General features: G+C 41.3%; 4 protein-coding genes and 1 long non-coding RNA gene across 5 annotated transcripts; 3 read left to right on the top strand and 2 right to left on the bottom strand.

Moving 5' to 3' along the window:
* Positions 1-410: 410 nt before the first annotated feature.
* LOC147197138 (uncharacterized) lies at positions 411-1,616 on the bottom strand. The gene is made up of 2 exons (XR_015102460.1): positions 986-1,616; positions 411-904 (listed from the first exon to the last, which is right to left on the bottom strand). It is a non-coding gene; the product is annotated as an uncharacterized LOC147197138 (long non-coding RNA).
* A 2,606-nt stretch (positions 1,617-4,222) lies between these two features.
* Positions 4,223-7,179, top strand: sfrp2l (secreted frizzled-related protein 2 like). The gene is made up of 3 exons (XM_086125443.1): positions 4,223-4,727; positions 5,396-5,476; positions 5,619-7,179. Exons 1-3 carry the CDS (start codon positions 4,223-4,225, stop codon positions 6,005-6,007), a joined length of 975 nt encoding a protein of 324 aa, XP_085981569.1. The 3' UTR covers positions 6,008-7,179.
* anapc15 (anaphase promoting complex subunit 15) lies at positions 5,249-12,371 on the bottom strand. Its single transcript, XM_086125444.1, has 5 exons — positions 12,019-12,371; positions 11,136-11,195; positions 10,795-10,938; positions 8,222-10,672; positions 5,249-7,064 (listed from the first exon to the last, which is right to left on the bottom strand). The coding sequence occupies exons 1-4, from the start codon at positions 12,136-12,138 to the stop codon at positions 10,625-10,627; spliced, it is 372 nt and encodes a 123-aa protein (XP_085981570.1). The 5' UTR covers positions 12,139-12,371; the 3' UTR covers positions 5,249-7,064; positions 8,222-10,624.
* tomt (transmembrane O-methyltransferase) lies at positions 7,794-9,747 on the top strand. Its single transcript, XM_086125446.1, has 3 exons — positions 7,794-8,055; positions 8,242-8,657; positions 9,550-9,747. The coding sequence occupies exons 1-3, from the start codon at positions 7,794-7,796 to the stop codon at positions 9,745-9,747; spliced, it is 876 nt and encodes a 291-aa protein (XP_085981572.1).
* Positions 12,372-14,748: 2,377 nt separating the features above from the next.
* Positions 14,749-15,989, top strand: folr (folate receptor). Its single transcript, XM_086125915.1, has 4 exons — positions 14,749-14,877; positions 14,985-15,173; positions 15,379-15,514; positions 15,716-15,989. Exons 1-4 carry the CDS (start codon positions 14,749-14,751, stop codon positions 15,985-15,987), a joined length of 726 nt encoding a protein of 241 aa, XP_085982041.1. The 3' UTR covers positions 15,988-15,989.
* Positions 15,990-16,239: the final 250 nt, after the last annotated feature.

Genomic DNA, 16,239 nt, shown 5'->3' on the forward strand with positions numbered 1-16,239 from the left:
GTATTGTTGTCCACTCGGGGTCACCTTTCACACTTACATGTGTTCCGTTTGCAGTTTAAAGTTCTCCAAAATGAAGAACGAGGAATGCCGAGTGCAGTCATTAATCCGTCATTATCGCAACGTAATTCTGTATTCTCTCTGTAAAAGGTTTTACTGCACGCCAATGGAACAAATGATGGCGCAATGGAGATTTTAAGAAGAGGGGATGACCGTAGAAAAGGCAGTAAAATGCAATGCATTTTATTCTGATTATATATACATCTTGTATTTGTTTAGAATATTAGTGCGCAAACAACCCACTTATAATGTTTTATGAGTGTTTAGACCTACCAGTACGAAAATAAAATGCTGTGATAATAATTAATGTTACCATATGTAGCCGAGTCTTTGGAAAGACGAGACTGAACACAACATTTTTATGTGGGCTTTATTCCCGACTGAACAACGAGAAATTGTACAGCTTTAAGATGAAAGTCTGAGATGTCAACTGAATTTTAAAAGAGTTCGAAAAGGGATCTAAGAGATCAAAGAAAATTATCCAACAGATTAAAGACAATTACGCCACAATAGACAACGGCAGTGGCTTGCTTAATAGAGAAACAGCAATAAAAATACATTATTTCCAAGCCACAATACTTCTTAGTGCAGAACAAATAATCATTACAACCCAATGTTTTGTGATGCAGACACACTTACTCGATACGTTCCGGTGTGTTGGATGTGTACAAAGCACGTGGAAAAACACAAATGATCTCCCCTCTAAAGAACAGATAACACAGTTCATATAATTTCACAGTAAAAAAAAAAAAATTACATCTTGTAACATTGCGAACACTTACGCTGTACAGCTGTTCACACGACTCACTAGTGGTAGATTTCAAACTCCAAACCACGATACTGTGCTCTACCAATACCATTCAAATAATTAATCATCTGTCCAAAATTAACACCTAATATGCGTCATGGTAAACTAGTTACCAATTACCTGAATATCGCCAGGGTTACGACGACGAAAATGGGTGTGTCAAAGTTGGGACAAGCAGTGGGCACAGTTCAGCGCCTCCCCTCCTTCACGTGCCTGTCACCCTTACTTCCCTTCCTGGTCTGATTCTCACGCGCTCCCTATGTTCCCGCGTGTTTTGGTCTAGTGTGGCTCTTAAAGTGACAGTGCTACATTTGATAATTACCTGAATTTGAAACGTACATAACACGTATGGATTTTCCCAAAGGCACCAACGTTCAAATATAACGGATAAAGATTGTTTTTGCATTCTTGAGTTTTATCAATCGCTGCATGACGAATCATCATCACCGTCGTCATTACCGCTTTTCCACATCCATTATGGCGGCAACGCCGATGCGATATTTAGCGTTAAATTCTGTCTCTATGTCTCTTTGAAATGGAAATCCACCACATGGACGTGGCTCTTTTTGACGTCATGTTTAGGCTCGACTTTTTGCAAAGGTAAGTGACGCACGTCTGTGTCGCCAATGTGTGAAAAAAATGACACAGATAATACGCTCTAAACCGAAACTAAAATTAGGTACCCGTTGATATTGGTGCCATGCCTTCCAAATTGGCACAATCTGGCGGCATGGAGACGGAAAATGATGAGGTAAAAAGACCGATGATATGATGACATTTACGCTCTTATTGTAAAGTTGTTTTAGATGTAAAGTTCTGTGTGTGTGTGTGTGTGTGTGTGTGTGTGTGTGTATTGTGGTTGAGGTTAAATGACATTTTGTGCCCTATTTCATCTGTTGAGATGTCGACCTTCCTCACATTTTAAAAGGTTAAAATTTTGGACGATGTCCTGACTTGCTATTAGAATTTACTTCTGAGTTGTCTTTCAACACTTGCAGAAAGTTTGGGATCAATATCTTTTTTGCTAAGGTACAGGATGCTATGGACCTTTGAAAGATGTATGTGCCAAAACGTTAAAAGGGGTTTTCTTAAAACGAGGTTTTTCGACCTGCCAGCATTGAAATTGCTGTAAAATTGAGCTGTACCCCTGACTCACAAAGTCCAAAGAATACTGCAAATTGTTTTGAGTGAGAACATGGAGCAGCGCAATTAATTCTGAAGGTGTTTGTCTTCTCAGGGTGTCAAAAGAGGCTCTTGGTCGACCACTTGCGGCACGGATGTGTCGACCACACAAGACCTGGATTGTCCCCACACCTCCAGGCTCTTAATTCACGAGGTCTCGAACACTGCCTCCAACCCCACCTCCACACCCTCGCAAGCCCAGCCCTCTTCAAACACTCACATCTCTTCCTCGTCCTCATCCTCCTCCTATTGTCCCCACACCTCGAGGCTCTTAATTCAGGAGGTCTCGAACACTGCCTCCAAACCCTCGCAAGCCCAGCCCTCTTCAAACACTCACATCTCTTCCTCATCCTCATCCTCCTCCTCATCCTCCCCTTCCCTGTCACCCTCATCTTCATCCTCCTCTTCTACCTCCTCCACCACTTCCTCATCCTCCTCTGACAATTGGACCTGTGAAGTTGCAGATGGACAAGATAAGGTGATATTGAGGAGGGTCCCAGTCGTGTCTCGGGATGGGCTTTATGCAGCAGGGAAGAACCCTGTTTGGAAACCCCGCTTCAGGTACACGAGGAAGGCCATGAAGGGGAAGAACAAGCAATATAGACAAAAGGGAGCTGCTAGATATTCAGAGTATACGCTTCCACAATAGCACAATAGTGGCACAATCATTGACTGTGCCACTCCTCCACGAATCGACAATCCAACTTTGTTACAGGGTACTGAAAGACAACTTAAGATGCTTTTCATTTTTTTGCACACATTCATGTGTTCATTTTAGTTCATGCTGACAATGTAAATAAATAAAATATGTTTGCTTGATTCTTTTATTACAAATTGTCCCCAAGTTTGATTGTGAGTGCAAGATATATACACAGTTTACACACACACAGTATAATAAAACAACATTTCCTGTTTATTGTATTTTTTCGAATAGCCCACTTCAGTTCGAATGTTTTCGTGGGCTAATAAAAGCCAAGAAAAAAATCAAATAGAGGAAAAGTGCAGGATAAGGCTTGCTGGTGCATGTGTGGCAGCTTATTCAGACTAAGATGAAAGGGTTGTTTTTTTTAACCTTCCCTCAGGCTGAGTATACAATGACAGAGTAGAACATGCTGAACTATTGCACTGATGGTCTATTAACAGCTGATGACAGCCAATTGACATAATGTACATATTTGGGGGTCATGTCCAAAACACAGTCTACCATCTATCCATCCATTATCTGATCCACTCATCCTGACAAGGGTCGTGAGCGTGCTGCAGCCTTTCGAAGCTGACTTCGGGAATCGTTGGGGAACACCCTGAACTCATTTGGAGCCAATCTTAGGGGACACATAGACCCAAAAAAAAGTATTGACCCGTTCCTGGGTGGTGGGGAGAAGGCGGTATTGACGGTCTACTCTCCAAAAAGTCTTGAGGTAACAAATTTGTTTAATGACATTCATTGGCTTTGTTTCCCATCTTTTCGTGTGAATCTACTGTACAAAAATCATTCATTGACATTGCAAGCTCTGGAAGGTTCTTGTTTTCAGTTTTCACAACAGAAAAAAAATTAAGTGTTTTATATTCTTAATTTTCCCTGTATTTCGTTTGACTCTTTTATTTCATGCCTTGCAATTGGTGGCGACCAGTCCACAATGAACCCCACAGCTAGCCCACACTCAGTAGTAAAATAGACTCTTGCTCACCTGATGCATGGATGAATTTTTTTAATTCAAATGTCACCGTGCTGCTTTTCATTACATCCAATGCACAAAGACCCTGTATCAATAAATCCAGGAACAATACAGTAACTCTTCATTCCAAGTTAGATAAAGCAATTATCTTTGTAACGTCGTGTAATGTTTGGCAAAGCAAGTCCAGTTCTCATAAATCAATAACTTAAACTCCTCATGGCATATTCACATAACTCTTTTGACTGTACTGTACTTGAATGCATCACGACAGTTGAGCAGCTTGCAGACACCCTGACTGCAGACAAAAAGTAGTCAGCCACCCAACCTTTTGGGGTGGGGGTGATGATTAACAGGCGTCTGTCCTCTTGTTTACCCTCCAGTTTCCTCCACACCTTCTCCTTTATTTACGCCCGCCGAGAGAGGGGAGGGAGCAGGCAGGAAAGAGCTTCCAACGCCGTGGAACTCACCTTTAGTTGGTAGAGGAACAAAAACAACCACCATGAGAGCGCTCTTGTTTGTTTTGGCGCTGGGAATTTCTCTGGCGTCTGACGCTCGAGCTCCTGCCCACCTCGGCTTCAGTTCGTCGGTCCGCTCGGTGTGCAAGGCCATACCGAGCACCCTGTCTCTGTGCCACGGCGTCGGCTACCGGTACATGAGGCTGCCCAACCTGCTGGGCCACGACACCCTGCGAGAGGCCCAGCAGCAGTCTGCCGCCTGGCTGCCGCTCGTCTCCAAGCTGTGTCACCGGGACACCAAGAAGTTCTTGTGCTCATTGTTCGCACCGGTTTGCGTCCCAGACTACAGCGGGCCCGTCAGCCCGTGCAGGAGCCTGTGCGAGGCCGTTCGCGACCATTGCGTCCCCGTCATGAGCGCCTTCGGCTTCCCTTGGCCTGAAATGTTCAACTGCAGCCGCTTTCCACGCGGAACCCTACTCTGCATCCCTCCGAGTGGGGCGGTGAATGCGCGGATCGTGGAGGAGATCACCCACGAGGAGGCGCTCAAAGGTCTGTGCTGCTACGAAAACTTTACACGGGAGGACAAACAATGCACTTGGTCAGTGGTGGAGATTGCACAGTTATTTCCGTGCGTGTGTGATATGTGAAATTCTCCGGATACTCCAGTTTGCTCCCACACCCCAATTAAGTTGATGAAAGTCTATCTTGCCTCTCAGTTTGAATGTAATTGCGGGGCATGTATTGACAAAGACGCAATTACAATTTCAAAACGCATGTTTCTGGAATGTGGGAGGAAACTGTACACACGAGGGCCAGATTCAAACCCAGAATTTCCTAACTGCGAGGCAGATGTGCTAACTGCTACTTACCGTGCTGCCCTGCAAACTGCAACCATGATGAAAACTAATGGTCTTAATGTCATAAAAATTGCACTTGTATCTTTAGAAAAGCAAGATATTCTGCACCTCTTTTGTTCGTGTATCTCAGTACACGTGTGTATGCAGAAAGTTGTAAATTACTTCGTGTAAATTCCACACCTACATAAATAAATAAATATACATTAGAATAAGTCAGTATCTGATGTTAAGGCTTTATATTCTATTTTTGTCTCGCACCTCGTGTATTATTAAGTGATGGTTGAAGTGTTTTTTTTGTCGTTTGTTTTCTTCTAACTCTTGCAAATGCAAACATGTTTAATCCCTCTTTCCGATACCCAGGAAGTGTCATTTGTGATGCCTGCAGTCTGGCAGCTGAGGGAGAAACTGACATCAAGGACAACTTTTGTCTAAGTCCATATGGTGAGGAAAGAGATGATGGCATAATATGACATGTATCTTGAGAGCAGACCATAAGGAAAATAAAATCGTTGTTTCTCTCCTTCACATGAGCTGTTGTGTTTTACGGTGTGCCCGCAATGACACGTTTTTGTCTCTTTCGCAGCATTCAAGATGCGTCTGGGCAGTGTGTCAACAGTGGGAGGAGACCTTCAGCTGGTGCCTTTGGCCCGAAGCCGCATCCTGAGGTGGGCAGGGGGAGGTGCGGAGAGGGCTGGGATTGGAGGCGCAATGGCCCACGGTGCTCTGTGGCTGCAGGAAGGCGCCACCTGTGCGTGTCCCGGCTTGGACTCAGCAGACAAAAATGATCTTGTTTTCGGTGAGGAGGTCATGGACAAAAAGGTGAACGGGGTCCTGGATGGATGGTATTTGGCACTAGCTCGAGCTGAAGAGGGAAGACTGGTGTTGACTCGTCTGGTGCGCTGGACTCGAGGCGACAAAGATATGAAGAAGTTCATCAGGGGACTCCTGAAACAATCTTGCCCTGAGCTGTAGCTATTCAGTCTTTAACCAGTTAGCAGCTTTTTTTCCCAAAGTGTCCTGTTCACAAAATGTCTCTAAATAACCAAATTAATCACCCCTGCACAGACTTTTAAACACTTGTGTTCAAGAAGTGTGAAAGGATACTGTGAGTCTGCATTCTGACCACTTGCTTTATGAATGGTCCCCTATCTTTTTTAAAGGTGCTAAGTGGCTTAAGGTCCTGGACATATCTTTTATTTTTATGGTGCAAAGAGTTAATAATTGACTCGTGTTTGGCGGGCTTGTTTACCTGACAGGTTTTACAATGTTTTACATTTCCCACTAAACTTAGGTTTCAAACTCCGTTCTCGCAGGCCGCTTTCCTGCATGTTTTCCATCTCTCCCTGCTCTAACTCACCTGATTCAAATGATCAGGTCATCAGCAAGCTCTGCAGGAGCCTGATAATGATCCTAAATAAGATGGAATCACATGCAAGAAAGCGGCTCTGGAGGACCGGAGTTTGACACCTGTGCACTAAACATTTGAGCAGTCATTTTTCAAATGCCTACATCTAAATTGTGTACATTCACAAACTAAGTTGTTGTAATTGGCGTCAAACAGTGGGATGTTGTTGTAATCATGCAGTAATACAACAACTTTCTCATTACAAAGACAAAGTATGCATACATATTAAGATGCAATGATGAGGAACCACTCATTAAACCATGCTGTTTTTTTTTGTTTTTTTTACGATGAACATAGAAAACAGTCGATTACTGTGTCATTGAACGAGGCAACAAACGAGAAATAGACTGAAATATGTATCAGCCGTTTTATGCTTTTTTGGGCTTGACCTTGCTGAGCATCTTACTTAATTTATCGCATTTACGATACTCCATAAATTTGTTTGGTTGCCTGCAATCATCGCAGTTTTCTTAACCCTTCCACATTGACGGCGCAAAGTGGGAAACGTGACTCGAACATACTTGGCTACACACCTGTTGCTGTTAACTTGATACAGCAGATAGTCTGCTTCACTTTGTCTCCCGCAGGAAACGTGACTCTTGTTTCGCTGTTCTTGTATTAATGCTACAAAAATAAACATTAGGTATGTTAGACTGAAACTGATGAAAAATATGTGGCTATAATGCCCTTGGCCTTACCGGTTTTAGTGTCTGTAGTAAACTATTACTGGACAAACAAATGAACGTGATGCTTCAATAATTCATAGCTTCAGGTCTTCAACCTTCAATTACCCTACACACACATACAGTATACACACTGGCATCGAGCTGTATTTGTCTCAGCTGTCGGTTATTAGAAAGAGTATTTTCCAGCAACTCGGTGAGTGTCCGTTTTATTTGTGGTGCGTTCTCGTCTGGTGAACTTTTTTTATCTGTGCCACAGAATTATGTCTGAATATCTCCTTCTGCTACATAGACAACGCACAAAAACTTCACATTTTAATTGGCAAGTTTGGATGAGTCAGATAATAAGATTAGCTGATGTTTATAATAAATCACATAATGATGTTTGTCAATTAGGGATCTGTTCATAGATGTGAGGGATATTCCTGCAGCTTTGCAGTAAGTTCTTGTCAGTCGCTGTTATTAAATGCAGGAAGGAATCACAATGAAGCGATTATTTAGCTTTTTACACACAAAGTAGAATTGGCAATTTTGAATGATTAAATGAAGATAGTTTTTGCAAGAAGTAATATTCATCTTGACTTATCCACTCAACCTCAAAGATCGATGGGTGGCAATGTTCCTTACTGCTGCTTCATTGTTTCTCTTTAGAACATAAATGATTGACTGAATGGCATTCCCTGCCATTGCATTGGCTTTCCTCCCCCTCCTGCTGACGCTGCTCATTCGATACCGTTTCTACTTTGCGTTGTTCTACCGAGCGGTCCTGCTCCGCCTTTGGAAGGACTGTGTCACCGGTCTGAGCCGTGAGGAGCGAGCCTACCAGTATGTTCTCACCCACGCCACACCCGGGGACCCTGACAGCATTTTGGACACTTTTGACGAGTGGTGCAGCAAGGTGGAGTACATCAGTAACATTGGACCAAAAAAGGGTGAGCAGAACAGTTTAACAACACTCTGGTCACAATAATCTAGTGACCCAGTCTCGCAATCTTTTGTAATGATGGTAGTGGAAGTTGACATCGCTAGGTCAACCTTAAATCTGGGTATTGTCATCTTTTCAATGAATATTATTTAAAATATATTGATGCTTTGTACCTGCATCCACATGTGTGTAGGGAAGATCCTGGACAGGCTGCTGATGGAGCAGAGTCCTCTAACAGTCCTGGAGTTGGGGACACACTGTGGTTACAGCACTGTGCGTATGGCCCGGGCTCTACCACTGGGTGCCAGGATCTACAGTGTTGAGATGGACCAGAGGAACGCTGCCATAGCTGAGAAAATCATCCGCCTGGCCGGCTTTGACGACGACACAGTGAGAGAGACACAATCATCGTTACTACTTCGAATTGGATCTGTCCATATGTTGACTTTTGGAACTATGAAACATGTTATGTTACTCATCAATCAGGTAGAGCTGATTGTGAATCCTTCAGATGAAGTCATCCCACGCTTGCGGTCTGACTTTGGTTTGGAGAGGCTTGATTTGGTCTTCATGGACCACTGGAAGAAATGCTACTCTGCTGATCTGCAGGTACTGTAGCTGCAAAACAAATCATAAAATGAAGAGCCTCACCACAACAAATTGATGCCGTTTCAAACTGCTGAGACGGTCATGGATGACAGCATTTTATCTTTACAAATGCCGACGGTGTTGTAAACACTCATTTTCCAAAGTTCAGCCTTCCGAGTAATAAAAGTACAGGATTCCAAGACTTTTTTTCCCCCACTTTAGTCAGTTTCACTTTGCCAATAACTAAGTTCCAGTCATGTGAGCACTTGAATAACTGCCCAAGATTACTACACTTCCCAAAGTAACAATGTTCTGTATCTTTTTTTTCTTTTTCTTGTCTCCATTGTGAGACTATTAAAGGTTTTCTTATCTTATCTTATAGAGCAAAGCAAGATCCTCCACCCATTTGCTCTACACACAAATGGTTCTGAGTTAAAAGTTGAAGAGTTGCGGTTGTGGCTAATTTCTTAAAGCCCAGGTCTGGAACAATTATAATTCATACCTTCTCACCACCAGCTTACTGTGAGGGGGAAAAAAAAAGTTAAAAAGAAAAATCTATTCTACAAAATGCCAGTAACATTGTATTATACTAAATTGGAAGGACAATCAGAACATATACATTTATGGTCATTTAAATAACATGGTTTTGAAAGAGACAGTTCAGGTTTCAATCTGGCTTATCTATCTTCTATCTATCTATCTTTGTAAGTTTTATTTCACCTACAACCATAATTAGCAATGTTAAATGGATGGATGAGCTAAATTGCGAGTGAATTGAAAAATATCTAATAATGATAGCTGTGGCTTTGGAATCTATTGAGGATCCCCGTGATATGTGCTGTCACAAGATAATCAAATGTAGTTCTGCTCTTGCCAAACGTGATGTGTATTTGTTGATATGATGGTGTTGCAGATGTTGGAAGGTTCCGGTCTGCTCGGGAAAGGATCTATAATTCTGGCTGACAACGTGCTGTTTCCCGGCGCTCCCAAATTTCTCCGACACATTCGCAAGAGTGGCTTGTATGAGTGGAAGATCCACCGCGCCACACTGGAGTACAGCAAGGGTATCAGAGACGGGATGGCAGAACTGGTGTATCAGGGGATCAAGTAGACCAATAGTTAAGTGCAATAGACTCAAAATAAAACAACATAAATCTGCATAAATGACAAGGGTTAATTGAGCATGATGCTGGTGCACAAAATGAAATATATTGGGCATCTCAGTGTTGGGTCGTCCACAGATCTCAAATGAAGGACATACAATACAAACTCAGCATCTGTAAGGGTTTAAGTAACATTCTTGGAGGGCATGGCAAAATCGCCCCAAGCATTCTGAGCCCATGCAGTCAATCATGCCTGCTCTGTTGATGCAGCCTTTGCAATTTTTTTCTTTACATTTTGCAGTTCCAAATCTCTTTCCATAATTAATCCCTAAAGTTTCTGTTTACAGCCAGTCATGTTCGTGACCTGTTGCTTATTAACCCAAGTTACCTCATTGCGTAATGTCCCTCCATCTACTTTTTATTCTCACTTACTTTTTCATCCTTTTTTTGTCACAAAAAAACAAATGAAATGTTTTTAGTATTTTTTTTACTAATGTTAATCACGCTCAATATTTTTTAAGAAAACATTTTAATGTTGTCCAAAGTCAAGTCATACTACATGTAACAAAACTGGTTCAGACAAGTTTACTGCAACATTTCTGTTTGTGATGCATCTCCATGAGAAACAAGTGTAGTAGCTGATTGAGTTAATGAGTCTTATAGGTCTCATCATAGCACATTCATTTATTTTGCCATGTGCATTTGTTGTTGAAATACCCTAACCAGCCACAGCATTAAGCGCAACTGCACACTGCATTGTTATCATAACAAAAATGTGCTCAAACAAAGATATTGGAATATACCGTGTAGCCTTGCAACCATATTTTGTTCAATGAATGCCTCTCTGAGGCATGTCAGTGGGAAGTTGAAACCTGAAAATCTTGTTCAAATCATCCACTGGTCTTGATCTTGATCTTGCCCTTCCATGTCCACCTGACAAACAGAAATAAAGAAAAACTTTATAAAACGTGTTTCTAGAATAGGTAGTTCCTAAATGTGTTTGCATTTAAGATCCATAATGTGCAACAAATTCCATAATTGATGGATGAAAGCACCTCATTGATCTCGCCATCGTCGGGTGACTCGTTGTAATCGTTCATCTCATCCATGTCCTGCATGTCTTCTTCATCTTCTGAGTCCTCTTCACTGTCCTCCTCGTCTTCATCATCTTCCTCCTCCTCCTCCTCATAACCTCCTCCCTGAACCCAGAAAAGAAAGGCACAGAAATGTAGTTTAGTTTGCAGAGTACATAAAGCAGAATCATGTGCGATGGCTGGTTTTTTTTCATGTACAAAGTACAAATCTGTCTCATTAAGAACGCTATTAAAATATTTTCTTGGGATGACGCTCATGTAGAACAGTTGGAGTTAAACATTGGACACAAATAAAGAATTACCTCAAAAATTGTTTTCCCAATTGGTAATTGATTGTTGTCCTTCTCAGCAATGCTCTGCAACTAAGGTAAAAGAAATGTTCAAAAGATTGAACCGTGATTCACATTGTAGGAATAACACAAATTCACAAACGTCAAGTTACAGCGCCCTTGAATTCAGAATACTGTACAGTATATTGTTTTGATATTGCTAATAAACTGCAACCTATGACCTGCATTCAAACACACTGAGGGGGAAAACACTACTTACGCATGGGGGAGGGGGGGCAAAGAACTGACGCTGGGAATTCTCAATACTGGCTCGAAGAAGCACCAATGACAATTTAGATATGTGACAACTAACTCGTTACTGTCGTTTTTGTGCGGACATTGAAGTGTGAATGCATCGCGCAGGTCTGCTTTGAACTCCTCTCAGAAAAAAAGAGCTGACATGTTAAAAAAATATTTTCCGCATCTACTTTTGGATACGGTGTGGAGTCTCTCGCATCGTTTTCGATTAGATGATTTGTATGCAGTATTTCCATGTTTATCACACGCACGGCAGGATAACTCATCTTCGACGGCCAAAAAGTGTTGATAACTGGCTGGAATATTTATACTGACCTGTCATGGAGAAGTTTGAGTATTGTAGAGAACATGCAGACTAAGTTAAATCTAATTTGTATGTTGCCAAAGAACATGATATGTTGGCAATTTTGTATCGTCTAACCTTGAATGAGAAGAGACGCAGTATCATAACATTTAAGTCGTCATACGGACAAAATGTAAACACCGTTTTGTTCCTTTAGTCCAACTCATTCTTTCTGGTGAAATTAGTCTTTCGCCGGGGGGATTTTAAATTTGTTTATTGTCCCTTGAGAACCCTTCAACGTGGATGTACGTTTACCCAGGTTTGATGCTGCTGTTCCTGCTGCTGCAGCTCCGTCTCATCCACGCAAGGTCGATCCAAATTGAACCACAGGGACTCGGTTATTCGGGGAAACAAGGAGGGGAAAAGCGTTGACATGTCGGCTTCGGAGCACCCCAAAACCTGTGCTCGACGCCACTGATGACGCGTTAAAAACGCGTTTACGCATGTATTATTTTTAAATAACAGTAATAAGGGACAACAACAATCGAAATAAATAAAGATAAATTAATAAATAGAGTTACCACCCACTTATTGCTGTTAGCCTGCTAATTCGACCGAACGTTTACGAATTCAAAACAAACATGTCGGAAGTTAGGAGTGTTCGTTCAGCAAACGACGTCCGACTATTTCCGGTTGGGTGTAGATGCGCTAATGTTCCGCTTTGTTAGTGGACCCAAGAGGCCAGAAAGTTTTGAGGTTTACTCACTTTACGTTTAAAATTATGCGGAATAGATCCTTGTTTCTTTTCCGCGATTGATCATTAGTTTGCATAAAGCGACAAACAGCCATGTGCATTGACAAATTCACCAGGAAACACATCTTTCAATTAAATTGGGTATACAGTGATACTGTCTGTTACCCTCTATATTCTGCAAAATGTCATGAAGTCTAGGATATTGCTGTACTTCAAGGAATATCACTCAAAAAATTAGGAAAATGTGAAACAAATCACTTCCAGTTATATTTTCGCAGATAAGCAGCTACAATTCATTTACTTGTTTGTCTAATTTCACGCTTATAGTACTCCACATGCCCATAAAACAATTATAAACGGAAATGTCCAAAATATGTCGCCTTCAACTTATATTACCTTTAATTCTTAGGTCATCCTGCCATTTTTGTGTGTATACAGCGGACTAACCTTGAGATAAGACTAAACTACCTCACATGTAGACGTAATAAATGCCATTATCAGATCCCTTCTTTTCTTCAGTCTCACACACACACACGCACACCCACCCACACACACACACACACACACACACGTGAGCACAGCCACACACAATTGGAAGACTTTGGACTTTGGAAACAATGCTCTGATAACGTTTCTTATTTGACGGCTATCTTCATCTTTGGTCACACTTGCTCTTATACTTACTCAGGCGTGTTTCCAGGAAGGTTCTTGGATTTCAAAACAATTTGCAGATAACCGCAATGAGGTAAAGAACAATTTCATTCTTCACTGAAAACTTTGCATTTACCTCTGGATTTTATTATATTTGTTGAAGTGCCAGTAGTGTTCTGTCTTTAAATGTGAGTACCCTATATTGATTTTAAAATGCTGTACGGTGATCAATAATCTTTCTTATCTTTTCAAACTTTTTATTGAAAGGACTTCACACAGACTTCTTGCTCTTTGCAAGAGTGTTCTTTTAATATTTAAGAAGATTCTCAAAACTAAAGTGAAGAATGTTCATGTGTGTGAATTTGTCATTCATTCTTTAACGACATCTTAGTGTGGCAACATGAGATCTCTTCTAACGGCAGACAGTTGTTATGTCATGATGGTGAGCAAGCTCCTTACTGGAATGTATCAGGAAATGATGATTACCTCACTGAACACAAAACATGAAACTATATTACATTTGTTTGTGTTTATTATTTTACTTTATGTTAACTGTTTTGTTAAGCGCTTTGTTACAGCTGCCGCTGTTGTGAAAGCGCTATATAAATCAGCATGTATTGTATTGTATTGTATTGTATTTGTGCACAGTCTAAAATCAGTGGTTGGAGAGCAAGGTGACCTGATAACAAGCTGTCCACTGTACTAACCGCTAAGGGTAAAAAAGTGTATTTTATATATACATATACATTATATATACAGGTATATATATAGAGAGAGAGAGAGGGAAAGAAAGAGAGAAGTTCTTTTAAAAAAAAAAAAGAGATATTGTTGTTTTGAGTAGGACTGAATTTTCTTTTCTTCACTCTTCATCCCTATGTACAATTACCAATAATTACAAGTCAGTGTATCACATAAAATTAAAGGTTTGGCTGCTTACAGGACTGAATGTATTCACTATACGTGCAATTAATGCTGACAAAGTCACCATACAGCTCTGGAAAAAATGAAGAGGCCCAAAATAAATAAATAAACAATGGACCTTTTTAGGCTATTTTGACCAATATTTCATTTACATTCAGTCAATCATAAACACTCTGTTAGGGAGGGGCCAGCAAGGCAGCCTCCTCAGCCAGGGTGCTCTGCACCTCACACCTGAGATTCGTCAGCTCATCACCCACCTGTTGCCTATCTGCTCGTTTGGACTGGTACAAATTGACTCACAGACCATTCCTCAGTGCAAGTTTGTGCCGTCACCATGCCAGTGGACTTGTGTTGACACCTCCTGCAGTGTCTTGTTCCTTGTGGACTCCTCGTGCTTTCCCCCTGAGTGACTTTGCGAAGACTCTTCAATAAACTATCCCTGGGTTGGCTTCAATGATACCTGCCTGTTGTCGTGCTATTGGGGTCACATCCAAACCCTAACACACTCTAAATTACAAACATTTTAAGTTGTGAGTTATAATGTTTGTAGTTTGAAATATTAAAAAAATTGTTAATTTCAACCAAAATTAGGGGAACTGATATTCATGATGTGTTCTCTTACAGAAGTTCTCCCCCTGCAACATCACCTGCCGCATAGCTGTGTCTGTACGTTGTATGATTGACTTTTGGCGACACCAGTGACTTTCTGCTGCAGAGCCATGTGGGTTGTTCTGGTCTTGCTGCTCGCCTTCTCCAGGAGTTCTCTGTCTCAAGACAAACTAAATATGTGTATGGATGCCAAACACCATAAAGTAAAACCTGGCCCAGAGGGAAAGCTTTACCTTCAGGTGATAGACACGAATGCAATTTTTGCACAACTTATTCTGTTTTTGCTGTCATTCACAATTGCTAAAAACAGCAGTAAGAGCTATTTGTGTTCTTCCTTATATTTTAGTGTAAGCCATGGTGTGACAATGCATGTTGCACAGCAAATACCACTGCTGAAGCCCACGAAGATAACTCCTATCTGTACAACTTCAACTGGAACCACTGTGGTGCGATGAGTTCCAAGTGCAAGAGGCATTTCATCCAAGACACTTGCTTCTATGAATGCTCGCCACACTTAGGGCCTTGGATACAAGCGGTGGGTGCTGTCATTTTTGTGTTAGTTCAATTCACACTGACGGCCCTACACGTCCGCACAAGAGGGGATACAGGATTTACAAACTTTGGCAATTTTTTTTAGTGTTTTTGATGCTATTTTATCCAGTTATGTATTGTGTGTTGTAATGCATAATCTTGTTGATTATGCAATCATACACTATGTTACCTTTCCTGTGTTTGTGCAGGTGGATCAAACCTGGCGCAAGGAGCGAATCTTGAATGTACCTCTGTGTATGGAGGACTGCCATGAGTGGTGGGAGGACTGCAAAAATGATGTGACATGTAAGACGAACTGGCACAAGGGATGGGACTGGAGCTCAGGTGTGTTCTCATCACAAATGTGACTCGTTTTCTCCGTTTTGCTCCTTTGCTTATGGACACGCATGCAATACAAAGATTTGTTTTTGTTTTGAAAGTCAACATATTTTATCTGAAAATATCGTTCAGCGTATCAAGGGGTTGGATTTGCTGTGTGTTCATGATGACAAATTAAACCTAAATAATCATCTTTCTGTATTACAGGTAGTAACCAATGCCCCGAAGGCAGCAAGTGCAGAAAGTGGACTGATGTCTACCCAACGCCTAAATCCATGTGTGAAGAAATTTGGTCAAACTCCTACATTTATACGAGGCACTCCAAAACATCAGGGCGGTGCATGCAGCTCTGGTTCACTGGACCAAACCCCAACACAAAGGTCGCCGAGTATTACATCAACAATGCTCTGCAACCTCATAGTTTTTCATTCGCATGGCTTCTCTTCCTGGCTACATCATTTATTTCTACACTGTTCTAAGAAGGAGAGTACATTTTCCTTGCCTGTACCGCTTGGTTCTAGATGAATCAATAAAGTTGATTTCAACTACGATGTCTGGTTTCAAATATATACAACTGGTTTAGGTGTTCCGGCTGTGAGAAAATCTATTTAAGTGCATGCATCCGTTTTTTTTTTATTGTTTTGTATGCATTTCTTTGAGCAACATAATGGTCAGACTTATAATGTCATCATTTTGATTATCTTGGTGATTGTAATTATAAAATGTTCATA

This window comes from Hippocampus guttulatus, chromosome 12, assembly GCF_054856545.1.
Source record: "Hippocampus guttulatus isolate MCC_2025c chromosome 12, RoL_Hgut_1.0, whole genome shotgun sequence".
Taxonomy (NCBI): Eukaryota; Metazoa; Chordata; class Actinopteri; order Syngnathiformes; family Syngnathidae; genus Hippocampus; species Hippocampus guttulatus.